The sequence below is a fragment of the Salvelinus fontinalis genome, chromosome 2 (assembly GCF_029448725.1).
Source record: "Salvelinus fontinalis isolate EN_2023a chromosome 2, ASM2944872v1, whole genome shotgun sequence".
Lineage (NCBI taxonomy): Eukaryota > Metazoa > Chordata > Actinopteri > Salmoniformes > Salmonidae > Salvelinus > Salvelinus fontinalis.
The window spans coordinates 31,183,317-31,210,544 of NC_074666.1; the positions used below are offsets into that span (position 1 = coordinate 31,183,317).

Consider the following 27,228-nt stretch of genomic DNA (forward strand, 5'->3'; position numbering starts at 1 on the left):
CCGATCCTCCAGGAGGGAGAGTGACATTTACTAAATAGTTTTCATCAAATTCATCAAATCTGTGGCATTGACTCTTTGGCATTCTATGGGCTTTTCAAATAGTACCTGCCATCCTAAATTGCCATAGAATGATTTGTGTTCTTTTCTAGTATTATGTTACAAGGATTAAATGGTTTGTCTTTTATTTAGAGTTGACTTTCTTCACTGCACATGAGAAGCCATCACTCAGTTTTCAGCACGCAAACCCCTTCTTTTTCATGAGCAATGCTCCAAAACAACAATCATCTTATCATAGAGACAGTAAGGGAACAATTACCGAGGAACGAATCCGAACGATGCATGTTTAAATGTTGATCTCAGTGAACCATTACCCTATAGCCCTGTAGCCATCACTATTCAGGTGAGACTGATGCTCAGCTCTGATAGACATGTCCTGGAACACTCTCTCATTGATCTTCATTCAGATGCACTACAATGGCCCAACATCCCAGACAAGATGAGGGGGGATGGCTTGAACAATGACAGTCCCCCGAGAAGGAATGAGGGACACACCGGCACAACAGTGATGATGAGTGAAGAGGTGGACTGAATGAATGAAAAGAGGCGTAAGTTTTTGTCTATATGAAAATGCATGATATTAGTCATGAGGTAGGGGCCGAATTGAATGCTATTAAGGTGCTTCATCAGAGTGAAAATTGATAAAAATGTCTTCCACTTTAAATACATTATACGCACCAGGCTGATGACCGTAAAATGGGACATGCAGCAAAAACACGGTAGCCCTCCAATAGTCATGGAGAATAGGGGAAACTACGGATGTAATGACCCTGTGCATTTTACAGTCCCCGGGATGCTGGATATAAGTTATTTTGTGGATGCAATGCATAACTGTTAGCATGCAGCCTGGAGAGAAAGAGTGAGAGAGTGAGGAATAGTGGTGGTGTGTTTAAAGAGCATGAGGGAAAGATGAAGTGGAGGTGAATGGGGTGGAGGGCAAAAAAAACAAGACACAACCAAAAAATAACATATATGCACCATGGCATGATGGGAGTTGTAGTGATTATGACCATAAAATGCAGAGAGATGGTACAGTATGTAGATGATAGGATGGCTGAGTTTGAGGTGATGGAACATGGAGTACAGTAACCAACCTTGGCGAGATATCGCATCCTTGCTGCATGAAGGCGCCCAGGGAGAACCACAGACTATTAAAAATCCCAAAGTCGTTAGGTGGGTCTGGAGGGCTCTGGGGGTCTTTGGCCTCGTCGTTCTCATCCAGATGCCACTCATATGGGCTGAAGCGGCTGACCAGGAAGAGCACCACGCTCACACCGATATAGGCAAACACTATGCACATCCAGATCTCATAGGCCAGCGGGTCCAGGAAGGAGAACACGCCCGGCTTTGACTTTTGAGGCTTCTTTATCATAATGGAGATCCCCAGGCTCATAAAAGGCTTAGAGAAGTCTATCACTTCCTCCCGTACCAATGTTATAGTTAGAGGAGCCACTGCTATATCAGCTCTCTGGAAACATGGGAACAGGAACAGGAGGAGTTAGTGGTTCAAAACAGAGCACAGACACATCACATCAAACTGCCTTGTGATCAAAGCCCGACTTATAACAATTTCAAATAGAATGCCCATCTAAATAAATTATGTGATTTCACTGTTTCTTGATCAAATAAACTGGTCATCAGGCAATTTTCAATATCTCATTATGACTATAGTATATCTATAATGTATTGCTGAAACCAATGAGTAGAGATGGAGCACGGAAAAATGAAATGGTGGATTAGAAAAATGAATGCATTAAATATCAGATACGTTTAAGAAGAAAGTGAGACCTGCCAGCTTAAAATGGACCAATCTCAGTTAGCATTAGTAGTGGCTAATGTCTCTGCCTTAATCCAAAAGAGTGCATTACTCAGTCAGATCCATCTATGAAGTAGAAGGTATGGAAACAGGAGGTTGAAGAGCTTATGCAAACAGACCATGATATTTGAATCAGCCTAGGAAATTCAACTCCTTTATCAGATTGTCTTTAAAGCCTTCTAGCCTTATTAGCGAATAGCTCAGCTAGGTAATAAATGTTCCCATCGATAGCTTTTCAGGTCCCAGAGTTACAACCGGACCCGGCCTTGACTTATAAATATGTAAATGCCATGCGAGGGCTGGGATCATCTTAGTGAGGGTTAGGCAGGGACCCTATGAAAAACACAGCTCCAAGCCACTCCTTGTCTCAATATATCACTGGCTCATTTGCATGTGAATGGCTAATTAATGGTCTGGCGGATTTACTGTTGATACAGAGAGGTGTCTCAGGGCTTGTACAAAGCCTGTCAATTATAGAAGGATCTCATCTCTCTCTCTTTCAGCTCTCTGAAGAGTCAGGGCTGTCATTTTACAGAATGGTTGGTAAAATGTTCATTACAAAAGGAATATGCTATTTCGTGTTAAATTCAAATGCGTTCAGAGTATCACTGCTTGCATTCAAACTGACAGATGTTTTTCATTTTCACTTTGTAGTCTGGCTGTCATCTGTCCCTTAATGAAACATGAACCAGTTCACAGTTGGTGTTTTATGAAAGAAGAAAATGGGCTCATACTTACACATGTAGTGAGTGGTTCATAACATAAAGTAATCAATCTTTCAATTAAGATCTGATTTATGGAGATACATATGGAGAAAATCACACACCCAGTCAGTAGAGGATTGCGGGCCAGATCTGGTTGCTGGGTGGCACATATGGATCAGTGCTGCCACCGCAACAGTAAAAGGCCAGATCTGGTCCGAATGTGGGAGATGCGACCAGGGCGAGGGTAGGCACACTTTGCTTATGAGCCAGTTCTGGCTTGTGATATGTGACCCTAACAAATACCCGTAATTGCTGGGCCACTTTTGAATGAATGTGGGCCACATTCACCCTGCTGGGCAAGGTCTGGCCTTTTCATGCCGAAGATCTGGTTTAGGTGTGTTAACCAGATGAAGCCCACATACCTCAAGCCAGAGCTGGCCAAGCCCCCGTCCCTGTGTTGGTGACAGTGCTTCAGTATGTCGAGACTGTCACTTACCCCATATACCAGTTCACCCACCATCCCGTTCCACGTCTTGGTCTCTGGATCCCTTGCACCATACTTCCCGTCCGCAACTACTGACAGTTTGTATCTTATCCCCACATGTTTTGCAATTTCAGCCGCTAAATCGACACAGTAGCCTTCATATCTGTCATTCCCATCCAGTGACAAGTAGTTTCGCTTGTACATCACATAAGGAGATTCCTGTTAATTAAACATAATGTTGAGTTTATAGTTGAACATGCACACATTCCATTCACAGAGGCCTTTCCTCTTGAGGCCAGTCCTCTTAAACCCACACCGTGATTGTTGCATGCACACATGCTTGGATTACACACACAGACATACACAGACATAGACAGACACAAACACAGAGCACACAAACAGGAAATAATAACAGAACAGCATGGACAAGAAGCAACACACAGAGTTGGTCACATGGGGATGTTGGGGTGCTGACCCGATCCACAGCCAAATGCAGCCAGCCTCCATAGCAGTGGGTTAGAGGCAGGGCCCGGCCCGGGTAACCAGTGGGGACAGTAAGGCCTTTGACAGACAGGCATGAAGGGGGAAGGGGGTGGGTCACTCAGCCAGATTCCTTCATGCTAAACCCAGCCACAACTCTAAGGAGGTGGGGGCCGGGTGGAGGGTGCATTAGCTTTGCATCGGTTTGGTAGGACAGGGGCAGGCTGAACAGGGGTTTGTGATACTTTCCAGTTCATCATGTAAATGGCAGTGATTGGCGAGGGATTACAGTAATGTCCGTTTTTATTGCAACACCATCAAACACATCGATGAATGTGCAGGGAGGCTACATCATTCAAGTCATCAAACCAACTCTGAGCTTATCTTCCATACAGAATACACTGGGAGGTGTTCATACAAATACTTGGCTCTTCAAACTCTGAGATGTGGTTGGTTTTCTTTTTGGCTCAAAAATCACACAGAGTGATTGATCTTAAATCACATCCCAATCCGTGTCAATGGTCCATTTCTTTCTTTCTGTGCTGAAGGTATCTTTTCACCTCTATGCTATAAGAAATGGGTTTCTGAAACAATAAAGTCAAATATAGCTGATTCTGATGCATAATGAGATTTTGTCAATTTACAATGTGAATAGACTAATACATGATCACTAGATGAGTAGTGTAACACTATTGCTCTCATAACATTACAATGGTCCTACCATATCCCTGTGTCTATCAGAAGTATCCTAACTAATTATGAGTATGAGCATGACATGCTTACATCTAGATGAAAATGTCTGACTTTCGTATTCTGAATTTGCCTAAGATGAACACATAATAGGCAGAGTCAGAAAGAAGGCCATCGTTTTAAATGTAAGATAAGGCTTACCTTATTTTACATTTAAAAATGACCAAGATCTTCTAACTAACCATATATACATCCAGCTGATTTATTTTAATCTCTCTGCTTGAGCTGGGAAATGCTTCATCTCTTGCTATCCCTGACCTTTGACCCCTAATATCGATGGATATTGGAAGAAGCCACAGAGGTTATACTTCAGTACAGAACTTGTAGTGGACGATCCAAAATAGATTTGAACAAGGGGATAAACAAACCAAAGCCTTAAAGCCTTGAGGTTTTTTATGTCCTCCTCAAATGGCAGTTATTTTGTGTCCCCAGTAAGAAACAATTGATCATTAAAGGTCGTTTTGTTGTCTCTATCCCTGTCATCATTGACCATTTACTTAATGAGTAAGAAACAGGTTTTTACTTACGTATGCACTGAATGTGTATTAGATTACGTCTATAGGCTAGTTATCATTACCAAAGCCGTTATTGTGATGTCACTGCTACAACAGGCCACCGTAATATGGAAAATCAAAATGCTTTAACACCCACACGGATACAGTTGAAACACTCTTTGTGAATCGACTGTTTCAACATGTAGTGAGTGGATGGAAAGCAACTCAAAAGAAAATAGTTCTACCCTCCCAGGACAGAATGTAACAATGGACACCTTGACCTTGAGTGGCAGAATTTTTTAGAGGTGGAACATTTAAAATCTGCTTGGAAAGTGTACCATAATAGTAGTGACCACAATCGTTCGGTTTTCCACAGAAGAGGACTCGTTGGTGACCTGCGCATCCACAATATATACATATTTTTCGAATTCATTCCAGTACCCAGTCTGAAAGTGACAGAAACATCATAGTTATTACAAAAAACAGCCATTTAAAAGACATTTGTGAGTAAAGCCTCCAAGGGCAGTTGGCAGGAGAGCATGTCTGATGAGAGTCTTGGCCTGAAGGGGGGTTGGGGTGTCTGGTGATGCGCGAGATAAAAAGCCCTGTACTGGTGCTGTGCTTGGAGATGACGCTCTAACCTCTGCTACAGATCCAGTGGGGGAAAAGAGCATTCAACTTTCAGCTAATCTCCCTCTCAGCACCCTTACTACAGCTGCACTGTCACAGATCTTTTACATAACCATGAATTACTGCCCATGAAATGCTCCTCGCATGCTGCTTGGCAATACTAATACCAGCAAAAAAAAATAGTCTTATTCAGCAATAAGCAATTTCAGTTGCAATTTACAGAGTGAGGGGCTTCTCTTGATGTACAAGCATACTATATCTATGCTGCTACTAAAAATGGATATCTGACATCTGTGAACCTATTCAATAACTGCTAAGATTTTAAAAAACATCAGCAGTTACATGTTATACAGTTACAGTTATACAGTTACATGTTATTTGATCTGTTCTGTTCTGTTTTGTTTTGTTTTGTTTTCTGTTTTGTTTTGTTCTGTTCTGTTTTGTTCTGTTATTTTGTTCTGTTATTTTGTTCTGTTCTGTTTTGTTCTGTCTGTTGTTCTCGTCTTTTCTGTCCGGTTGTATTCTGTACTTTTCTTTTCTGTTCTTTTTAATTCTACTTCTCTCCTCTTCTACTGTTCTATAGCTCAGTATGTTCTATGGGCTAGTATGTGTGGGAACTAGGGGGGTTACTGGCTAATATAGCACTACTCCTGACAGCCTTGATGTGTCCCCTCTCCTACCCCCTGCCCCAGTTATGACTGAGCACAAAGGGAGCACGCAGGGAGAGGTCAGCCCCCAGTGCATGAGCCGCTACAGGTGAAAGCTGTCCTACTGTAAGCACTCCAATAAAGCTTAAAGCTCTGCCCTGGACCCTGCTAAGAGCTGTTCAATGATTACTGTTGCGCACGTATGGTGCAATGCAGTTACAAGCACACTTATGTTATAGAGTCATGTTAATGTGTAATTACGTAAATATTGAATGTGTAATTACTTGAATATTCATATTTAAAGTCCATAAAACTGAACTATCTTCACATGTAATCTCAGTTATGAATAAAGAAAAAAAAAGAGGTGAACTGGTCTGACATCCTGCAAACTTTTCCCAATTACTCAGTTAATGACCCTCTGAACTCAAACAATGTGAGAAAGTGTTTTGTAATCTGCATGTTGAGCCACTGTGCTGCTTTCTACTTACCTTCTTGGGCCCCCCTATTTTCATTTCATACACATCGATGCTGTAGTTGGATCTCCGACCGAACGAGTCAAACTGGATATTCCCTGTCATACCTTGTACCTGGACCTGCCACGCACACCATGACACAAGGAACCGTAATAACCTTCACACAACAACTCAATTCAGATTTAGTCAAAATATACTATTATATTTTTAAGACATGGTGACAGGGGTACACCTGCGCATCTGTGAAGACCCCTCCTACCATTTTGAGGGCTCTCTCTATGTCAATGCCTTGGCTCCAGGGCACGGCCGGGTTGGCTAGGCAGTCCCCAGCGCTCCCCCTCCGGGACACGTCCACCCTCTGCCTCCGCAGGTACCGGAAGGCCTCTGCCAGGACCAGCACGGCATCATGGGTCAGCGCCGACGTGTACTGAAACACAATCACCGCACCAGATCATGACACTAGGAGAGCAGTCCGAAGGGTACTTACTGGTTTGTGTAAGGAGCACATTTAGATACAAAGCACAATGTGAAAAGGGAATAAATAGTGAAAATGAGTATCAATGAAAAAGTAGGTACAGCAGTAGCTGAACAGCCCACTGCCACTCTGCCTCAAGGTTTATTTTATTCAAGAGTAATTGGTGATTGGCAGTCGGTTGTTGCCTGATATGCCAAAGCTAGTTCATACTGTTGTAGCTACTTTCAAACAGAAAACTAATGTTTGCCTCTTTTCTGAGTGACAAGCAGTAAACAAGCAGTATGATTTTACTATTGCCTCACTGACAGTTTATCTGGTTAAATTTGACAAAAGCTTTCCTTTTGTGAGTGAAAATGCTCTGTCTTTGATTCTATTAGCTAGACACAGATAACTGAACAGAAAGTCAGAGAGAAAGGTAGAGAAGCAGATATGGGCAGAGATGGAAGTTTCATACTGTAAATAAAACATCCACACAACATTGACAGCTGTGCGGTACTGTACCTTCAGTGGTGTGCCCTTAGCCTCAGGAAACTCCCTCTCGTCTAGGCGTTCCCAGCGCTGGATGAACTGTGTGACTATTGGGTTCTCTGGGTTGATGATCTGGAAGCCTGTTATGTTGGCTCCTCCAGCAAACACTTTGTCCAGGGTCATGTTAGCGAAGCCCTGCAGTGAAACCAGAGGTCCCCAACAACATGCAGGCATCAAACAATCTGTCCCCAACAACATGCAGGCATCAAACAATCTGTCCCCAACAACATGCAGGCATCAAACAATCTGTCCCCAACAACATGCAGGCATCAAACAATCTGTCCCCAACAACTGGGTTCATCTGTACTGAGCGCTTCACCTGTAATGCCTTTACAGTTAAAAAAGGAAAGCGTTTCCTGAGGTATTGTTTTCTGAATAACTTTTAACTTTCTAGTTTGTGCTATTTGTTCATAAAAGTACAGTTTGTTCAAATTTTGAAAACTAAAGTGATTCCACATCCCATTTTATAATAAATGTTTGCGAGAGCCCCTGAAAGAGATAAGGATTGTTGTGTTGTGTTGTCCTACTCTATTCACCAGGTTAGCCAGGATGTAGTGGTAGCCTCTGCTGTTCTTCCCCAGGGTCACCACCTGCAAGAGGGGGAAAAAACCTCACAATTAGACCAGGCATCAAAGGACATCACATACTCTATCAATCTTCTGTTCTAAGAAGACACAATAGAACCTGAAAGCCTCTATTCGTTCTCAGAAGTAGCATAGATCCACTTGATCAAGGTTGTGGGTTTCCAGTCTCTTTGCACTAATGAGCAAATATAGTGTACCACCACCATCCCCATCAGTGACTTTTGTTGAGCAGCAGAAACCACACAGATTCAACTGTCATCTTTCAGTTAAAAAACAAACAGAATAATTGCATTTCTTAAATAACGTTCCTTAGATAATGTCTGATGTGTATATGAGTGTGTTTCTCTAACAGGGTCTGGGTGTGTGTTTGTGTGTGTGTGTGTGTGTGCGTGTGTGCGTGTGTGCGGGACTTTGTGTTCCTTTTGTATTAGCGTCAGTATGGAAAATAAGGTCAGGACTCAAGGCCCGCAGAAAAATTACCCTTTCATAACGCAGCTGCCTGCTGAAACAAAAAGTGCTCTCTGTCATTTTCTGCTGTAGCTCAATCTGCCACAGGGTTGTATAGACTTAATTAGGACCAAAACTGTTCTCTCCTAGTGAGAGTGGGCAGGCAGGCATGGACAATCAACGCTAGCTGTTTTGTTTACTCTAATGACCAGTCCAGGCTCCGTTAACGCATCAAGGTTACTCAGAGATACTGTAAGTTACCATAGCTCTCATTCTTACTGCCTGGCAGAACAGAACAAAGCAGAACAGAATTGTGGTTTCATCATGGAGATACATACCATACTGAGGGGGTGGAGAGAGAGGCTTTTTTCTCTCTATTTCCACTGTCTTTTTAGACTTCCTCCCCCACAGTTTTGACAAGGATGCTCTCTATGTGTCAGCCACTGCAACATCCAGTGTTATGTAGGACAGTTTCACGCATTGTAGTTTAGAGAATGCCTATGAATTCCAGTAACGAACATGTGGTAAATGTACGGTATGTTTCATTTTACCTTTAAATAACCTCCAAATGGATTGTAATTATTGTAAGAGTATCAAAGCAAGGAATCAAGGACATGCAATATGTTGTGTTGCATCGCTTAATCAATTCTCATATCTCCTCCACCTCCCTCAATGTCACTGAGGGCTGTATTGTTAGATGTAACCAAGGAAACAAAGGAAACAGCGTAGGAATAGGACTGTTTTATCACATTTAAGGGCGTCTTCACAAATTAACCACAAGTCTCCATCTGTAATGGCATCCATCTGCACATTGTGACTGTCATTCAGACAGCATCCAGTCAGTCCTTTCCTTCACACCTCTACCTTTCAACCATCATCTGCTTAGTCCCTTTAATAGCTCCTAATTGTCTCTGGAGAGAGAACATTCTCAATCCTCCAAGGTTACAGCTCAGTCCCTCTCCCTATCCTCCCCATCCTCTTGGCACTTTCCACTCTAAATCCTATTACCCTGGGAAGGTGTGCTCAACGATTTCATTATGTTTGACATTTTCCACCTCCACCAGTAACCCCCTCAGATCCTGCCTGGGACCCCAAACTTCCCATTTCTCAGAGGGAGGATAGTTACGGAACTAGAAGGTCCCAGTGTGTGGGATAGGGCCATACTACTGGTAATAACACCTGTAATGACGTTCATAGCCCATTTCACTGTCATTTCAGAAGACACAGAGTGATACAGACAGGCTCCTTGACAGTGGGACTCTGTCTCCAGTGAAGGATCTGATCTCCAGTGTTGGGGAGTGGTGAACTGCATGTAGTTGAACTAAATTCAAATCTAGGTAGTTCACTTTTTTGCCATGTAGCGGTGTAGCTAACTACTAACACACTACTTTAAAAAAAGAAAATATATATATATAATTAACTTTCTTTTTTGGCATCAGACTTGTTTTGTGTTTAATAGGCAAAATTACATTATGTTAACATGTGACCCCAAAGTTTACTGTTTTTGCAATTTATAGTCATTGACATTTCAGATTTACATATTAAACTTGTTCAGTAGTTTGAATGTAGTGAATTACTTTTTCAAAGTAACTTTATATTTAAGTAAACTATATTTTTCTTAAGGGTAGCTGTAGTCTAGCTTAACTTCTCAGTGTTAAGTACTTGGTAGCTTGGTAAACTATCTTTTCAGAGTAGATTCCCAAAAACTGCTGATCACACATGCAAAACCACCCTGCTCCTCAGCCCCTCGTCATCCCATCCCTCCCAGGCAAAAAGCATGCATAATCAAAAAGTTCAATTAAAAAAGAAGAGGGAACAAAAAGCCCTTCATCTGGGATTCATGTGAGAGGGAAGGAGCCACGGCGGACAAAGTGTGACAACACAGCAAGCACTTAATGAAGCTGCAGCGCCTGGAGCCAGCGGCTAATTCTCTCCTCTGACGAGTCACGGAACGAACGCAACAGGACCACTGCATCCTGCCGTAAAACATAGGCTATTCGCTTATATGAGGGCCTCTAAAAATTTGCCACTTGAAATTGTATTTTTGGCTCAAATATTGAAGTCTGTTTAATTCATCGTAATTAATGAGTAACTTAATATTGCGCTGTGATCTGAAATGCAGAAAGCTGAAACATCTCTGTGGTCCGCTGTGTGTTGGTTCTCTGTTGCAGAGACGTATGACTACGCAAATCCAATTTGAGTACTTAAGAGTCCTAAGCTAATCCGTCCCAGGGTGTGTATGTGTGTGTGTGCCTACGCGCACGCACACATGCAAGTAGGGGGGAGTTGAGGTATTTCAGTGACTCATACACATTACCATTCAAAGGAGGCCAGTTCCAATCTAGGGGACATAATTGTTGTATATGAAGACAGTATGCAGTATCCCCCCCCCCCCCATTTGCCCTCATAACAGCCTCAATTCGTCGGGGCATGGACTCTACAAGGTGTTTGAAGCGTTCCACAGGGACAAGTTGGCTGGATGTCCTTTGGGTGGTGGACCATTCTTGATACACACTGGAAAGTTTTGAGCGCGAAAAATCCTGCAGCGTTAAAGTTTATTACGTTCCTAAATGACACCCACCATGAGTGACCACTATATTGGCCCAAGAAGGCCAATATAAAAGAAAGAAAAACCCACACCAAACTTAAAGACAGGAGGCAAATCAAAAAGTGGAGCAAAATAAAAATAGAGAAGAACAGATACATTTTCTAGAAATCAAATAGGGAGTGCCAACTAAAGGTGTTAACCCCACACATCTCTCAAGAGAACTGGGCCAACCACTCTTAAATATCACTTGGGCCAGCACATGTGAAACACCTTCCCACTAACGAGATTTCAAACCAGCACAGGTGTAACACATTCTGACTAACGAGTTGACACCAATCAGTGCGCCCCACGTGCTAACGTGCAGAGTACAACCTCAAAATATAAATGGGCAAACAAAAGCATGTAACAAGTTCTTGACACAAACCGGTGTGCTTAGCACCTACTACCATACCCTGTTCAAAGGCACTTGAATATGTTGTCTTGCCCATTTACCCTCTGAATGGCACACATACACAATCCATGTCTCAATTGTCTCAAGGCTGTCTCCTCCCCTTCATCTACACTGATTGAAGTAGATTTAACAATTGACATCAATAAGGGACCATAGCTTTCACCTGGTCAGTCTATGTCTGTCACGCTTGTTGATAGAAGGAGACCAAGGCGCAGCGTGGTAAGCGTACATCTTTCTTTATTAAGATGAACACCAGCAAAACAACAAAAGAATAAACGAAAGTAACGTTCTGCAGGCTACCTAGTAACTGTGCAAAAACAAGATCCCACAAACTAGGGTGGAAAACAGGCTGCCTAAGTATGATTCCAAATCAGAGACAGCTGTCTATCGTTGTCTCTGATTGGGGATCATACTTAGGCAGCCTGTTTTCCACCTGAGTTTGTGGGATCTTGTCTTTGTATAGTTGCTGTTTAGCGCTACAGAGCTTTACGTTCGTTTATATATTGGTGTTCATCTAATAAAGTACGATGAACACTTTCCGCGCTGCGCTTTGGTCTCATTCAATTGACGACGGACGTAACAATGTCATGGAAAGAGCAGGTGTTCTTAATGTTTTGTATACTCAGTTTATGTCTTGTTCTCTAGACCAGAAAAGTGGACTAAGATAAAAATAAAGCATGTGATGTGTGCATAATAAATATTTTTAGGATTATAGCGCTCCAGTTTCCTGGTTCCCCTGGGATGATAATATTTCCAGCCTGCACCTAAAACAGACGAATGGGGACTTAGTGAGGTCATTCTCATTCCTCAGTCACATCAGTTCGCTTCCTGATCTGAACCAGTCTCTGTTGTTCTCTTTCGGTCAGAAGCTAGGTGGGTCAGGCCATTGTGTTCCAGCCAAATAGAATGTCATTCTATTCTATTTATGTGGTTCCCCCTCCCTAGACAGGATGGACAGCTCACCATTATCCACTTTGGGGGTGGAAAAACTCTTCGAAGGCAAAAAAGAAGAACTGTCAAAGAGTCTACACCCTATCCAACTGTACACTGGGAGAGAGTAAGAGGGGAGCTCCAGTATCAACTGCATTGATTTACTCCTCAATTTGATTGAACATTGAATGGAATAGATAGCCTGAGTGCCATCATGGACTGCTCATAGTTAGTGTCTTCTTCACAAATCAACCTTACATACGAGCCAGCAACGTGTGGTCAATGTGTGATGCATCTTATCCATTTAGAATTCATCTTAGGGTTTGTGTAACGACAGGCTAACAAGAGGGAGCCACTCCCACACTGTGTGGACAGTGTGACCATACAGATGTAGGATCTTATTTGAGTCAGTTTTCTACAGCAGGAAAATTATCCTGCAGCAACAGGAAACTGGAATTATTATGTGGATTATAATTCATGAACATTTTTGAAGGGGTTGCAAAAAAATTGTAAGGGAAAATCAAGTCTGAAATGTCAAAGTGGAATCGACAAACTGCAGATTGCATTGGGCAGACAAAAAAAAGCCTTTATTGAGAGGAGAGGAGGGGAGGCTATGCTTGGTTCTTAATCAAATATAAAATTTAAACAATTCTGTGTTTCTAAATACGAAGTATGCAGGCACCAAATGCACATTAAGCTACTCTTGTTCCATGCGCATACTGGCACAGTGTGCATCACGGCTGGATAGGTTGCATTTCCGCTGACAAAATTCATGCCATAACCAACTGTGTTACTGCTAAAACCAGCTTTTGGTTGGTCTTAAATATCCCTATCAGCACAGCATGAAATTAGCACTTTGGATCATGTTTTTAAGGACACACATCAAATATTTCCACCCCACCAATCTGAGCACAAGCTAGCTGATATAAGACAGGTAAGATGCCAGTGCGGCAGTATTTACATGACGAAAATAACGTGTGTTTGCCGCCTTAACGCCAGCCGAAAATAGAGCCCTACAAGTTTAAAATGTCCGGCATTGCAGGACATCTCTCTCTCTCTCTCTCTCTCTCTCTCTCTCTCTCTCTCTCTCTCTCACACACACTCTCTCTCTACCTTCATTTAGACAGAGAATAATGTTCTCACATCTGTCACTCACCAGAGAAGAGGGAAAGAAGACTATTAAGGTTGGTGAGTGTAAACTTCACCAATGCAAAGTCAGTATTAAACAAATCACAGATTCATTTAAACTGACTTACTGAAATTCAGAAGACATGTCTCTCAGAGGATTGCGAATCAGGCATCTTCCCCAGGGCAGCTCTCAGTAAAAGTCTGGTCTGAGCGGGTCCAGGTCGTCTTTTGTCAGATGGGAAATTCCCTAATGCTTTCCCACTAAGGAATGTGGCACCGGTGTCTCCCTTGGAGACCTTCACTGATCCTTTTTGTGATGCCAAATTGTTGTGGAAATTCTTACACACGGACACTCGAAGTCAATTTTAAATTAATCATTGTTTATTGTCAGCACGCTGGAGAGGTTCCAACAAACTTGATGCACCATAGTGAACGTCTGTCAGGACCTCTAACGGGGCAGTCCCGTTTAGTTCCCTTATATACTGGTTACAGACACGTTACATAGGCATAGTTCCGGCATGTGTCTGGCACCGTCTCCTTTCTTAACTTATAGAACATATTCCGGGCATTCTGCCAAATAGTCTAAAGGAGGTATGTCATGACCGCCCACCGTCATATCTTTGCCAGGCACAGGCAGGAACCAAGGATTGTTAATGACACCAAAGACAAGATGCACAAAGTAACATTTCCTTCACACCAGTTATAATTTTAAAATATACATCTACAAAAGCTAATTAGAAAGAACAACACGATTAATGACAATGTTAAAAGCTTCAATGAAAATCTATATGAATCAGGATTAAACAACAACAAAAAAAACAGACAAACAGCCACTGGGGATCCTAAACACCCTTTTGGCCACTCTTCCCAGGCTGGGCAGAGATCTAAAGTAGTGTTTTTATTTTTCTATAGGGAGGCCCTTCTGGTTTTTAGGCAAATTATCCCAATCAAAACGGAAAGCTTCTTGAACGTGGGAATATGCCAGGCCTATTGGGCCAAAATCAATTATGGCTTATTGGGCCAAAATCAATAATGGCCTATTGGGCCAAAATCAATTATGGCCTTTTGGGCCAAAATCAATTATGGCCTATTGTATAGACAACAGAACAAAAATGAACGGAACGTTTAATAGCATGTGCACATAGTAAGCACACCAACATACTTTCGGGATATGTGTCTTCAGATTCCACAATGATTCTTTAGTTGTGGGCACTACATTACCACACTCCCTCTCTTGCTCTTGGTCCTCACCTTGATTTAGCGCCTGTGTGGTTTATCAGTTTCTTTATGAAAATATTTAGCGAACTCCATGACAGTAGCTAAAGCAAGGGGCTATAATAACAGCACACAAGAAGAATACAAATGCATGCTGGGCCGGGCCTGCTCTGAGCTCATGAAGTGAGCGCTACTTTAGCATTACTGGAATGAAATTGGAGCCTCTGAGAATCTCGCTCCACGCTCCAGTCAAATTGGGCATGCTCCGCTCTTCGCTCCACTCACATATTCTGATATAAACAAAAAATATTTGCAGATGATCTCCTGTTATACCTGACCAATATAAAAAACGTAATGGCTCCCTTGCTAAAAATATTTTCAGAATACTCTAAAATCTCAGGAAATAATATGAACGTGGAAGAAAATGAAATAATGGCAATAGGAAAAATAAAATGAATAACTTATATGTGTGACGATCCTCCCACTCTGTCTGCCGAAATCTTCCTCTTTGCTCTTGTTTTCCTTAATAGGACGTCGGTGGGCGGAGCCGAGAGGGTCGTCAGCGAAATGGGACACACCGGGGCTCGGGTGTGTCCCGGGGATGAATACACCTTTCCCCCATACATTGAAGGCACTCTCTCCATGCAGACACACTGTTGTTTTTTATTCTGGCATTTTGGGTCTTCTTTGTGTGCACTTGTTTTGGCACCTCTCAACATCCCTCATTATCACCATCTTTGCACACATCCACTCACGACACTAGTAAATACACACACCATTGTTAATTGAATATAGTTTACTTTATTTAATAAATATGTTTGTTATTTCTTTATCTCCGCGTTGTCTCTCTTTGTTACAGGTTATGATCCAGTTCGTAACATGAGCTACAGCAATCCTTCAAGTGGACCAGAAAAATATAAAATACTTAGGATGTGTAATAAGTAACAACAAACATATAAAAATAACTTTATCACATTACTTAACAATACGAAAGCAGATCTAATTAAATGGAACAATCTTCCCATAAATCTTACAGGTAGAATAAACCTCTTGTCATGTCGTGTGTGTAGGTGGCAGGGAAGTCAGGCGCAGGAGAATCAAACTTGGTATAAATGGAGTAGTTTAATAACGTAAAACAAAAACTCCAAAACCAAAATACATAATAAAATAAACATGGGTACAAGAACCCGTCGCGCACCAATCCATAAATCAAGAGCATAACAACAAACAATCTCTGACAAGGACATGAGGGAAAACAGAGGGTTAAATACACAACATGTAATGGATGGGATTGGAACCAGGTGTGTAGGAAGACAAGACAAAACCAATGGAAAATGAAAAATGGATCAATGATGGCTAGAAGACCGGTGACGTCGACCGCCGAGCACCACCCGAACAAGGAGAGGCATCGACTTCGGCAGAAGTCGTGACACCTCTTCAGAGTGGCATGGCTCCCGAAGTTTTTATATTTTTCTCGGCAATAACAATTACCCCACCTAAGACATTCTTTAAAAAAGTATTCTCGGTCACAACAGACTTGATATGGGCAAATAAATCTCATAGAAGAAAAAGTTATGTTTTGTATCTTCCTAAGTCTGAGGGTGGTTTTAACCTTCCAGACTTGGAATTGTATCAACTCACTACCAAAGCTTTCACTAGGAACACTAAAGAGAAACAATGGGAACATACTGAATATGTGCACGCTCATTCCCAGAACCTTTTCACATGTCTATTTTCAAAGGATAAAGCTAAGAGCATTAACAACTGCATAGTTAAGAACACTATAACAACATGGAAGAAAATGAAACGTATTCTACTAGAACCAATATCACTCTCTAAAAACACAACCCTCAGAATTCACCGATAAATTGAAGGCATAGAAACCGCAAAAGACTTGGTAATAGGAAATACATGTATTTCTATTACAGCATTAAAAAGCAATTTTGGACTGACCAATGTAGATTTTTTCAAATGAAACAACATTTTGATTTGAAATATTTTGGGCATCAGCGCAATCTTGAGGGAATCCTATTTGAGTCAGAAAAGGATCTTCATATGATAGGTAAGATATACAAAACCTTGCGAGACCCTATCCAACTGACAATCTCTGACAAAAAAAACAAAAAACTATTGGAACCAAGTACTGATATTGGCACAAGACGGAAGGAATGTTGAAACATAGAGAATCACTGAAGACAGGAGAGCATGAACATCTACCATCTACCCCCCCCGCATTTGTTCTCTTTGAATAAACCTATTTTCACACCCTGATTTGCTTTGGGGTTTGTGTTATTGAAGAGTAACATCAACCGCTAACATTTGATGCCGTGACCAGAATGAATTGGTCTGAAAAACAACAAGAAAAAAGTAATCAACTGTGTGTTGATCCAGAAGAAAGAGAGAAGGCTGAGGGCAAACCACTTTGGGAGTCAACTCTTAATCTCCTGATTTTTGGCATAATTGCTGGGTGAGTTTAGACCAATTTAATTTTAAAAGAACCAAATCAGGTTAAAATGTGTGCATGCAATGAGTTATACGTATCTGTGATGTATAAGGGTTCAAGTCCTTTGTTCTATTACAGAGTTTAGTCCTTTGTATGCTCGGTTAGTGGTATGAGTCCTCTGTTCCAGGTTTGTTAAATCTCTATTATAGGGTTTCAAGCCCTCTATTAAAAGGTTTGAGGCCTCTGTTTTTGTTTTGTGAAACCTTCTTGTTGCATTGAAGTGAGTTGCTAGTTGAGAAGCAATTTAAACACGTGTGGGAAATGAAAGCCTTGTAAGCAGCATTCAACAAGCTTTGAGGTGAACACAAGTTTTTATGGGTAACCAGGGTCAACAGAAACAATTTGTGTTCTAGAAGATAATAGAAGTTCAAGTCCTCAAAAGAGGTTATACAAACACACACACGCACGCACGCACGCACGCACGCACGCACGCACGCACGCACGCACGCACGCACGCACACACACACACACACACACACACACACACACACACACACACACACACACACACACATATTGGGGCTAAATAAATATATAAACATAGAGATATATATTATACAACTTTTGAAGTTAATGTAATGCCATTGTTAAGTGAGAAAACCACTCTGGAAAAGGGAGGAACAGCTCCTCCGGATGTGAGCATGAAAAATATTTTAAATTCACTGTCTAGTTATATGAAGAACCATTTCAAAGTAGAGAAGTGTAGGCAAGAGATAATAAAGAAATATTCCGTCATTGTTGACAAAGATGGAATATGGAATCTGTCTGATATACAAAAAGTTTGGGGAAAAATACAGAGAATGTCTAACTCATTGACCAAAACAAGATGGACTTTCACGGTATTAGCTGAAGTAAGGAAGAGGGATGAGACATTGCAGAGAGATAAAGATAGTTTGAAAGCTCTTGGTGAACAGATAAAAACCTTGAAAGGCAAAATTCAACAATTACAGGAGGCAAGGGTGGCAGACTTGACCCCAACCTGTGGACCCTTTGTTCCCTCCATCTACCCTCAGGCTGAGTTGCGCAAGGATGATCGGGTTTTAAGCATCTGGTCAGCATTGCCTGGCTTTGAGTCAACAGATTCTGACAACGGTGATGAACGATGTCTTAAGCCAACCAGAACAACCTCCAGTGACAGTAATCACACATAAATCAGCATCTCCAAAACAGTTGGATGAATGGTCAAACATGTTGAAACATCCACGAGAAGTGGGTATGAAACATGCGACCATTTGAAGGGTTATAAGAAACTCTACAATCTACATCCTTATGATGAGTTACAGTACTTAGCCTTTGTTTTGAACAACCGTGAACATCGTATACTTGAAGAAAAGGTTTATGGAGCTGTGTGTGGTGAAGAGCATGATGTGTCCGATGGATGGAGAGCCATACATGTTTTTCTTAAGGGAGAGATAACCAAATGTGTTCAAAACCGAAAGAACCGTTTGTTAAATTTGAAGAAAGGTTTAGAGCAGAGGTGGTTAGACATAGTGGGTTACCCGACATGGAAGATGAAGATACACTCAATTCCTCCAAAAATGGGGCAATCACTCATCAGCTGATGCAATCCATACATGATGATTTGCAAAAAACTTTTGTTTCCACAACTACTGATTGGTAGAGACAAAACTACGGTAACATAATCGACAGGTTGTCACGACTGGACAGAGACATCAATCGACATAATAAACCGTCTGTTATCAGAGTTGTGCAGGTTTCCGAGTGAAACCAACAACATTATTCGTTCAGAAAAAGAAAAACCTGGTGTATGTCATTATTGCGGGATGTCTGGTCACTGGCAACGAGAATGTAGGAAAAGAAAATGTGTTGTGGCCAGGAGAAGAAGGGTCCGTCTAAGGGAAAATAGAATAAGACAACAGCCCCAAACGACACAATGCTGACGCAGAAATGTAAGAAGCTCTCTCCGGCTCAGCAGCAGAGTTTGCTGGATGCTGTGGAGGGAAACTAATAGACCCACTCTTACGCCCCATCTCAGCTGGTGTACATATGAAATCAGATGGAATATATGTGAACTTGATGGTTAATAACTTTGCAGTAGTTTTTTTGTAGATACGGGTGCTGAAGTCACTGTAATTCCCATATCTTAATCAAAACATATACAGTTGAAGTCGGAAGTTTACATACACTTAGGTTGGAGTCATTAAAACTCGTTTTTCAACCACTCCACAAATATCTTGTTAACAAACTATAGTTTTGGCAAGTCGGTTAGGACATCTACTTTGTGCATGACACAAGTAATTTTTCCAATAATTGTTTACAGACAGATTATTTCACTTATAATTCACTGTATTGCAATTCCAGTGGGTCAGAAGTTTACATACACTAAGTTGACTGTGCCTTTAAACAGCTTGGAAAATTCCAGAAAATGATGTCATGGATTTAGAAGCTTCTGATAGGCTAAATGACATAATTTGAGTCAATTGGAGGTGTACCTGTATTTCAAGGCATACCTTCAAACTCAGTGCCTCTTTGCTTGACATCATGGGAAAATCAAAAGAAATCAGCCAAGACCTCAGCAAAAAAATTGTAGACCTCCACAAGTCTGGTTCATCCTTGGGAGAAATTTCCAAATGCCTGAAGGTACCACGTTCATCTGTACAAACAATAGTATGCAAGTATAAACACCATGGGACCACGCAGCCGTCATACCGCTCAGGAAGGAGACGCGCTCTGTCTCCTTAAGATGAACGTACTTTCGTGCGAAAGGTGCAAATCAATCCCAGAACAACAGCAAAGGACCTTATGAAGATGCTGGAGGAAACAGGTCCAAAAGTATCTATATCCACAGTAAAACGAGTCCTATGTCGACATAACCTGAAAGGCCGCTCAGCAAGGAAGAAGCCACTGCTTCAAAACCGCCATAAAAAAGCCAGGCTACGGTTTGCAACTGCACACTTTTTGGAGAAATGTCCTCTGGTCTGATGAAACAAAAATAGAACTGTTTGGCTATAATGACCATCGTTATGTTTGGAGGAAAAAGGGAGATACTTGCAAGCCGAAGAACACCATCCCAACACCATGAAGCACGGGGGTGGCAGCATCATGCAGGAGGGACTGATGCACTTCACAAAATAGATGGCATCATAAGGGAGGAAAATTATGTGGATATATTGAAGCAACATCTCAAGACATCAGTCAGGAGGTTAAAGCTTGGTCGCAAATGGGTCTTCCAAATGGACAATGACCCCAACCATACTTCCAAAGTTGTGGCAAAATAGCTTAAGGACAACAAAGTCAAGGTATTGGAGTGGCCATCCCAAAGCCCTGACCTCAATCCATTACAAAACGTGTGGGCAGAACTGAAAAGGCGTGTGTGAGCAAAGAGACCTACAAACCTGACTCAGATACACCAGCTCTGTCAGGAGGAATGGGCCAAAATTCCCCCAACTTACTGTGGGAAGCTTGTGGAAGGCTACCAGAAATGTTTGACCCAAGTTAAACAATTTAAATGCAATGCTACCAAATACTAATTGTGTGTATGTAAACTTCTGACCCACTGGGAATGTGATAAAATAAATAAAAGCTGAAATAAATAATTCTCTCTACTATTATTCTGACATTTCACATTCTTAAAATAAAGTGGTGATCCTAACTGACCTAAGACAGGGAATTTTTACTAGGATTAAATGTCAGGAATTGTGAAAAACTAAGTTTAACCTGTTGAGGCTGGGGGCGCTGTTGTCACTATTTATGCTAATCGTGTAATTTTTGAAACGGCTTCCCACAAAATTCTTGATCATACAATATGCATATTATTATTATTATTGGATAGAAAACAGTCTATAGTTTCTATAGGAGTTGAAATTTTGTCTCTAAGTGGAACAGAACCCATTCTACAGCAATTTCCCTGACATGGAGTCAGATTTCAGAAATTTGGCCCCTGATCTGGAGTCAGTTAAAAGGCCACTGTTATTGCTATGAGTATACGGACACTGCTTACGTCTTCCCCTGGATGCCTTTACGTGATGACGATTTGAATGGGGTCGATTGCGCGTTCACAGGCACTATAAATTAAAAAACCCTGTAGCTAGCAACTCTTTTCTTGGTGCGTCATGCGCGTGGAGGACACCGACCCGCACCTGTTCCAAGCATTAGTGTTGGGAGTAATCTTTCTCCGGTCATGTTAAGACTCGTTATAGGAGTTAAAAACATCATAAGGTAGTTAATTTAAAGAGTTTTATAGCAATTTATATCCGTTTAGTGCGATTTTGGGACATTTATTTCTGAAACGCTGTGAATCGCTGGGCACGCTTCCAGTTCATCCCGAACGCAGTTGGCATTTCCACATGGCAAGAGGACAGCTTTCCACCAAAAGACGATTAGACCCAAGAAAGGATCCTTTGCCCAAGATACTGATGGAAGAACAGCTCAAAGTAGGACATTTTTATTATGATAAATCGTGTTTCTGTCGAAAAATGTTAGTGGCTTAGGACGCCATGTTTTTTGACGTAGCTTCGCTTGGCGCAAACTGTATTGAAAAGTAAGGATAATTTAAAAAATGTAAATCCGCGATTGTATTAAGAATTAAATTGTCTATCAATCGCTGTCCACCCTATATTTTTTAGTCACGTTTATGAGTATTTATGTATAAGAGTAGATCACTGTCTAATATGGCGCACCAACATTTTCTCACCAGCTGGGCTACTTTTGTCATTGTGTAACCATGATTTTGGTGGCTAAATATGCACATTTTCGAACAAACTGTATATGCATGTTGTAATGTGATGTTACAGGGGTGTCATCTGAAGAATTCTGAGAAGGTTAGTGAAAAAATAATATATTTTGGCGATGTTTACGTTATCGCTCACTTTGGCTAGAATTAATGCTGGGGTAATGTTTGCACATGTGCTATGCTAATATAACGATTTATTGTGTTTTCGCTGTAAGACACTTAGAAAATCTGAAATATTGTCTGTATTCACAGGATCTGTGTCTTTCGATTAGTGTATGCTGTGTATTTTTATGAAATGTTTGATGATTAGTAAGTAGGTAAACACGTTGCTCTATGTAGTTATTCTAGTCCATTTGTGACGGTGGGTGCAATTGTAACCTATGCCATCTACCTGAAATATGCACATTTTTCTAAGAAAACCTATCCCATACCATAAATATGTTATCAGACTGTCATCTGATGAGTTTTTTTCTTGGTTAGGGGCTATAAATATCTTAGTTTAGCCGAATTAGTGATAGCTACTGTTGTTGGTGGACAAATAAAAGATGGTGGATTATGCTAATGTGTTTTTAGCTAATAGATTTACATCTTTACATATTGTGTCTTCCCTGTAAAACATTTTAAAAATCGGACATGTTGGCTGGATTCACAAGATCTGTGTCTTTCATTAGCTGTATTGGACTTTAATGTGTGAAAGTTAAATATTTAAAAAAAATATTTTTTTTGAATTTCGCCTTTTCAGTGGGGGTGGGGGGGGAGTGCCGCTAGCGGCACCCTCATCCTAGACAGGTTAAATGTAGTTGACTAAGCTGTATGTAAACTTCCGACTTCAACTGTATGTCCTCAGTACACGGGCAAGAAGATGAGAGCAACCATTATCAATTTCTATTGGTCCAATGAAGATTGATGCAGGGTGTGGATAGGCTCATTTGAACAACCTATTTTAGGCCTTGATGTTATTATGCAACTTGACTCTACACTGAACATTTCTGAAGGGAAGGTGACATGGAAAATTAGACAACTGCAGCGATCTACAGTTCAGAACCATCCTATTTGGACTACGGAGAAAAATGGGTGCGGAACTTTGGATATGAAACCAGTGTGCTTGACAGGTGCTGCCCCACCTTGCATAAAACAATATCCCATTAGCAAAGAAGCTATGGCCAATACTTAAGTAGTGGAGGCTCCTAACATCATCATACAACGTGGCACACCATGTAATCCAGCTACTCTGATGCTTCCTCCATAAACCACATTACTTGAACACGACTGTTGTGAGTTGGTTTTGGATCAGCTCTCTGATGGGTTTATGAAGAATCTGTTGGAAAACCCGGAGTTTATCTTATACACAGACGGTTGAAGCATTGTGGAGGGGGGGGGGGGGGGGGGGGGGGGAGGCAAGCTGGGCAGTTACTACAATGGACAATGTGATAGAGACAGACACGTTACCCTCAGGAGCATCAGCCCAGGTGGCGGAATTGGTGCCTTTGACAGAAGCACATAAACAAGCTGAAAGAAAAACAGCAAATATCTACAGACTTGAGATATGCTTTTGGTGTTACCCATGATTTTGGAAAAATATGGAAAAGCAGAGGATTCTCGACATCACTGGGAGCTCCTCTGAAGAATGGACCAGAGGTGATGGCTCTACTGAATGCTCTCCAGTTACCTGGACAAGTTGCAATTTTGAAAATGAAAGCACATGGAAAAATCTTTACAGATGAGAGTAAAGGTAATGATCTGGCTGACAGAGCTGCCAAGGTGGCTGCCAAGAGAACACCTCTGTCTCCTAAACTGATTAGGAACAACAGCTCAGATGCATTGCCTACGGTATTATGTAGTATACGGGCAACACATAACAAAACCACAGGGTTGAGTCCGTTTGAGGTCGTCACAGGTCGACCCATGTCACTACCAGGCACGTTAGATTTGAGAAAAGCAGACGTTCACTTTATGAGTGACACAATGCTTAACTATTGCATACAAGTCTCTAATGCAGTATGGGAAGCAAACAGACAAGTAAAAGAGGGGAATAACTCCTGAGGGGGGACATGACGTAGTACCAGGACAGTGGGTGATGGTAAAAAAAAAATGTAACAGAGACATTAGGGCCAAAATGGAAAGGTCCTTATCAAGTTTTGCTCATAACAAGGTCAGCAGTAAAGGTCAGCAGGGAAGATCATGATGGATACATGTCACTCATTGCAAGGTTGTCCGTGTTGATGACAAAGCGGAGCCTGGAGAATAAAGAACTGATTGATTAGCAATCTCGGGTGAAGAAGCATAGTAAGATGATCAGAACCTGATAAGCTTCTATGTTGTACACCGCAGTCATCATATTAGGGATATCTAGCCAACTTTTTCCTGAAAATCGGGACATGCTTACTTATGGAAATCTATGTGAAATATCAATTTCTCTTGAAACCAGGACACGTTACTTTCACTTTTTTGTTTCCTTCGTTACAGGTTATGATAATCTACCATCTGAAGCTGCAGCACTATCCCTTGACTGTACCTGAAACGATACAAGATCACCGGTGAAGTGTTCATTAGAGACGTCCTTATCAACCAGTGGAAAGGAAGAAGAATTCCTCACTACCAGGCAGACTGTCAGAACATAATTTCTAATAGTTATCTATGTGGGACTGATAACAGTGGTGAAGAGCTGGTCATCTCTAATAGTTATCTATGTGGGACTGATACCAGTGGTGAAGAGCTGGTCATCTCTAATAGTTATCTATGTGGGACTGATACCAGTGGTGAAGAGCTGGTCATCTCTAATAGTTATATATGTGGGACTGATAACAGTGGTGAAGAGCTGGTCATCTCTAATAGTTATCTATGTGGGACTGATAACAGTGGTGAAGAGCTGGTCATCTCTAATAGTTATCTATGTGGGACTGATACCAGTGGTGAAGAGCTGGTCATCTCTAATAGTTATCTATGTGGGACTGATAACAGTGTGGAAGAGCTGGTCATCTCTAATAGTTATCTATGTGGGACTGATAACAGTGTGGAAGAGCTGGTCACTTTTAAAGGACTTGGTGAATGATTACCTTGCCAATAGGACGATTGAATATTATTGTCTTGAATATTATTGTTTGTGTGAGTTTCCTCCTAATACAGGATGTGGTAGGAATCATAAGGGACATCACCATTACACCTGTTAATACTTATTTTCTATAACTTTGTTTGAAATCTATTTCTTAATGTAACAGCGAGCACAGTATGCCCTTTGTGTTTTATAGAAATGCAAGGTGTTTAATGTGAATGATTTTATGTTTACTGCTGTTTTTTTTCATGTTTTTTCATGTTTTCTAAAAATACATTTGAAGTATATTTATTTTTTAAATGGTCTAGGGGGGAGTGTAAGAATATTTTAAAGATAATACACAACGCAGAGGACGAGAGGTCAATAGAGTACTAACGATCAATGGAAATAGTGGTTTTTCTCATCATATCACATCTCATCATATCAATCATATCAATGGGTCAGAGACATGGGAGGAATTTCAGTCTGGGACTCATAGCTACATGGCAAGTTCTCATTGGTCCAAATTGTTTATATATTGTTTATATATTGAACCTGAAATAGGATACTTGTTATTTGGCCATTGGCCCAGTTTTATTCCAAGGAATTCTAATTGGTCAACCACAGGCTAGGGCTGGGTTATAAAACTGCATTCTGTCCTTTTGTTCTGTGGAGAGAGTCACAGGAGAGAATCACAGGCAGTTATAGTCAATGAAATAATCACTGATCATAATCTTGATGTGATTGGCCTGACTGAAACATGGCTTAAACCTGATGAATTTACTGTGTTAAATGAGGCTTCACCCCCTGGTTACACTAGTGACCAGATCCCCCGTGCATCCCGCAAAGGCGGAGGTGTTGCTAACATTTACAATAGCAAATTTAAATTTACAAAAAAAAAAAAAATGACGTTTTCGTCTTTTGAGCTTCTAGTCATGAAATCTATGCAGCCTACTCAATCACTTTTTATAGCTACTGTTTACAGGCCTCCTGGGCCGTACACAGTGTTCCTCAATGAGTTCCCTGAATTCCTATCGGACCTTGTAGTCATAGCAGATAATATTCTAATTTTTGGTGATTTTAATATTCACATGGAAAAGTCCACAGACCCACTCCAAAAGGCTTTCATCGACTCAGTGGGTTTTGTCCAACATGTCTCTGGACCTACTCACTGTCACAGTCATACTCTGGACCTAGTTTTGTCCCATGGAATAAATGTTGTAGATCTTAATGTTTTTCCTCATAATCCTGGACTATCGGACCACCATTTTATTACGTTTGCAATCGCAACAAATAATCTGCTCAGACCCCAACCAAGGAGCATCAAAAGTCATGCTCTAAATTCTCAGACAACACAAAGATTCCTTGATGCCCTTCCAGACTCCCTCTGCCTACCCAAGGACGTCAGAGGACAAAAATCAGTTAACCACCTACCTGAGGAACTCATTTTAACCTTGCGCAATACCCTAGATGCAGTTGCACCCCTAAAAACTAAAAACATTTGTCATAAGAAACTAGCTCCCTGGTATACAGAAAATACCCGAGCTCTAAAGCAAGCTCCCAGAAAATTGGAACGGAAATGGCGCCACACCAAACTGGAAGTCTTCCGACTAGCTTGGAAAGACAGTACCGTGCAGTATCGAAGAGCCCTCACTGCTGCTCGATCATCCTATTTTTCCAACTTAATTGAGGAAAATAAGAACAATCCGAAATTTATTTTTGATACTGTCGCAAAGCTAACTAAAAAGCAGCATTCCCCAAGTGAGGATGGCTTTCACTTCAGCAGTAATACATTCATGAACTTCTTTGAGGAAAAGATCATGATCATTAGAAAGCAAATTACGGACTCCTCTTTAAATCTGCGTATTCCTCCAAAGCTCAGCTGTCCTGAGTCTGCACAACTCTGCCAGGACCTAGGATCAAGAGAGACAATTAAGTGTTTTAGTACTATATCTCTTGACACAATGATGAAAATAATCATGGCCTCTAAACCTTCAAGCTGCATACTGGACCCTGTTCCAACTAAAACTACTGAAAGAGCTGCTTCCTGTGCTTGGCCCTCCTATGTTGAACATAATAAACGGCTCTCTATCCACCGGATGTGTACCAAACTCACTAAAAGTGGCAGTAATAAATCCTCTCTTGAAAAAGCCAAACCTT

At 41.3% G+C, this 27,228-nt stretch overlaps 1 protein-coding gene across 7 annotated transcripts in view; it reads right to left on the minus strand.

Annotated features, from left to right (window-relative positions):
- The window catches only part of LOC129816556 (glutamate receptor 3-like), a 114,652-nt gene that overhangs the window by 13,977 nt on the left and 73,447 nt on the right, over nucleotides 1-27,228 (minus strand). For 4 of the 7 annotated variants that reach the window (XR_008753570.1, XM_055871157.1, XM_055871147.1 and 1 more), the window contains exons 5-11: nucleotides 8,073-8,128; nucleotides 7,512-7,683; nucleotides 6,795-6,962; nucleotides 6,551-6,655; nucleotides 5,124-5,231; nucleotides 3,074-3,280; nucleotides 1,152-1,525 (exon numbers count right to left, since the gene is read on the minus strand). Coding sequence is in view for 5 of the 7 variants with exons in the window: in XM_055871157.1 (XP_055727132.1) it covers nucleotides 1,152-1,525; nucleotides 3,074-3,280; nucleotides 5,124-5,231; nucleotides 6,551-6,655; nucleotides 6,795-6,962; nucleotides 7,512-7,683; nucleotides 8,073-8,128 (1,190 nt within the window). In the remaining 2 variants the exon portion in view is untranslated. The remainder of the gene's footprint in view (nucleotides 1-1,151; nucleotides 1,526-3,073; nucleotides 3,281-5,123; nucleotides 5,232-6,550; nucleotides 6,656-6,794; nucleotides 6,963-7,511; nucleotides 7,684-8,072; nucleotides 8,129-27,228) is intronic. The other 3 variants (XR_008753571.1, XM_055871178.1, XM_055871168.1) reach the window with 1 other exon arrangement.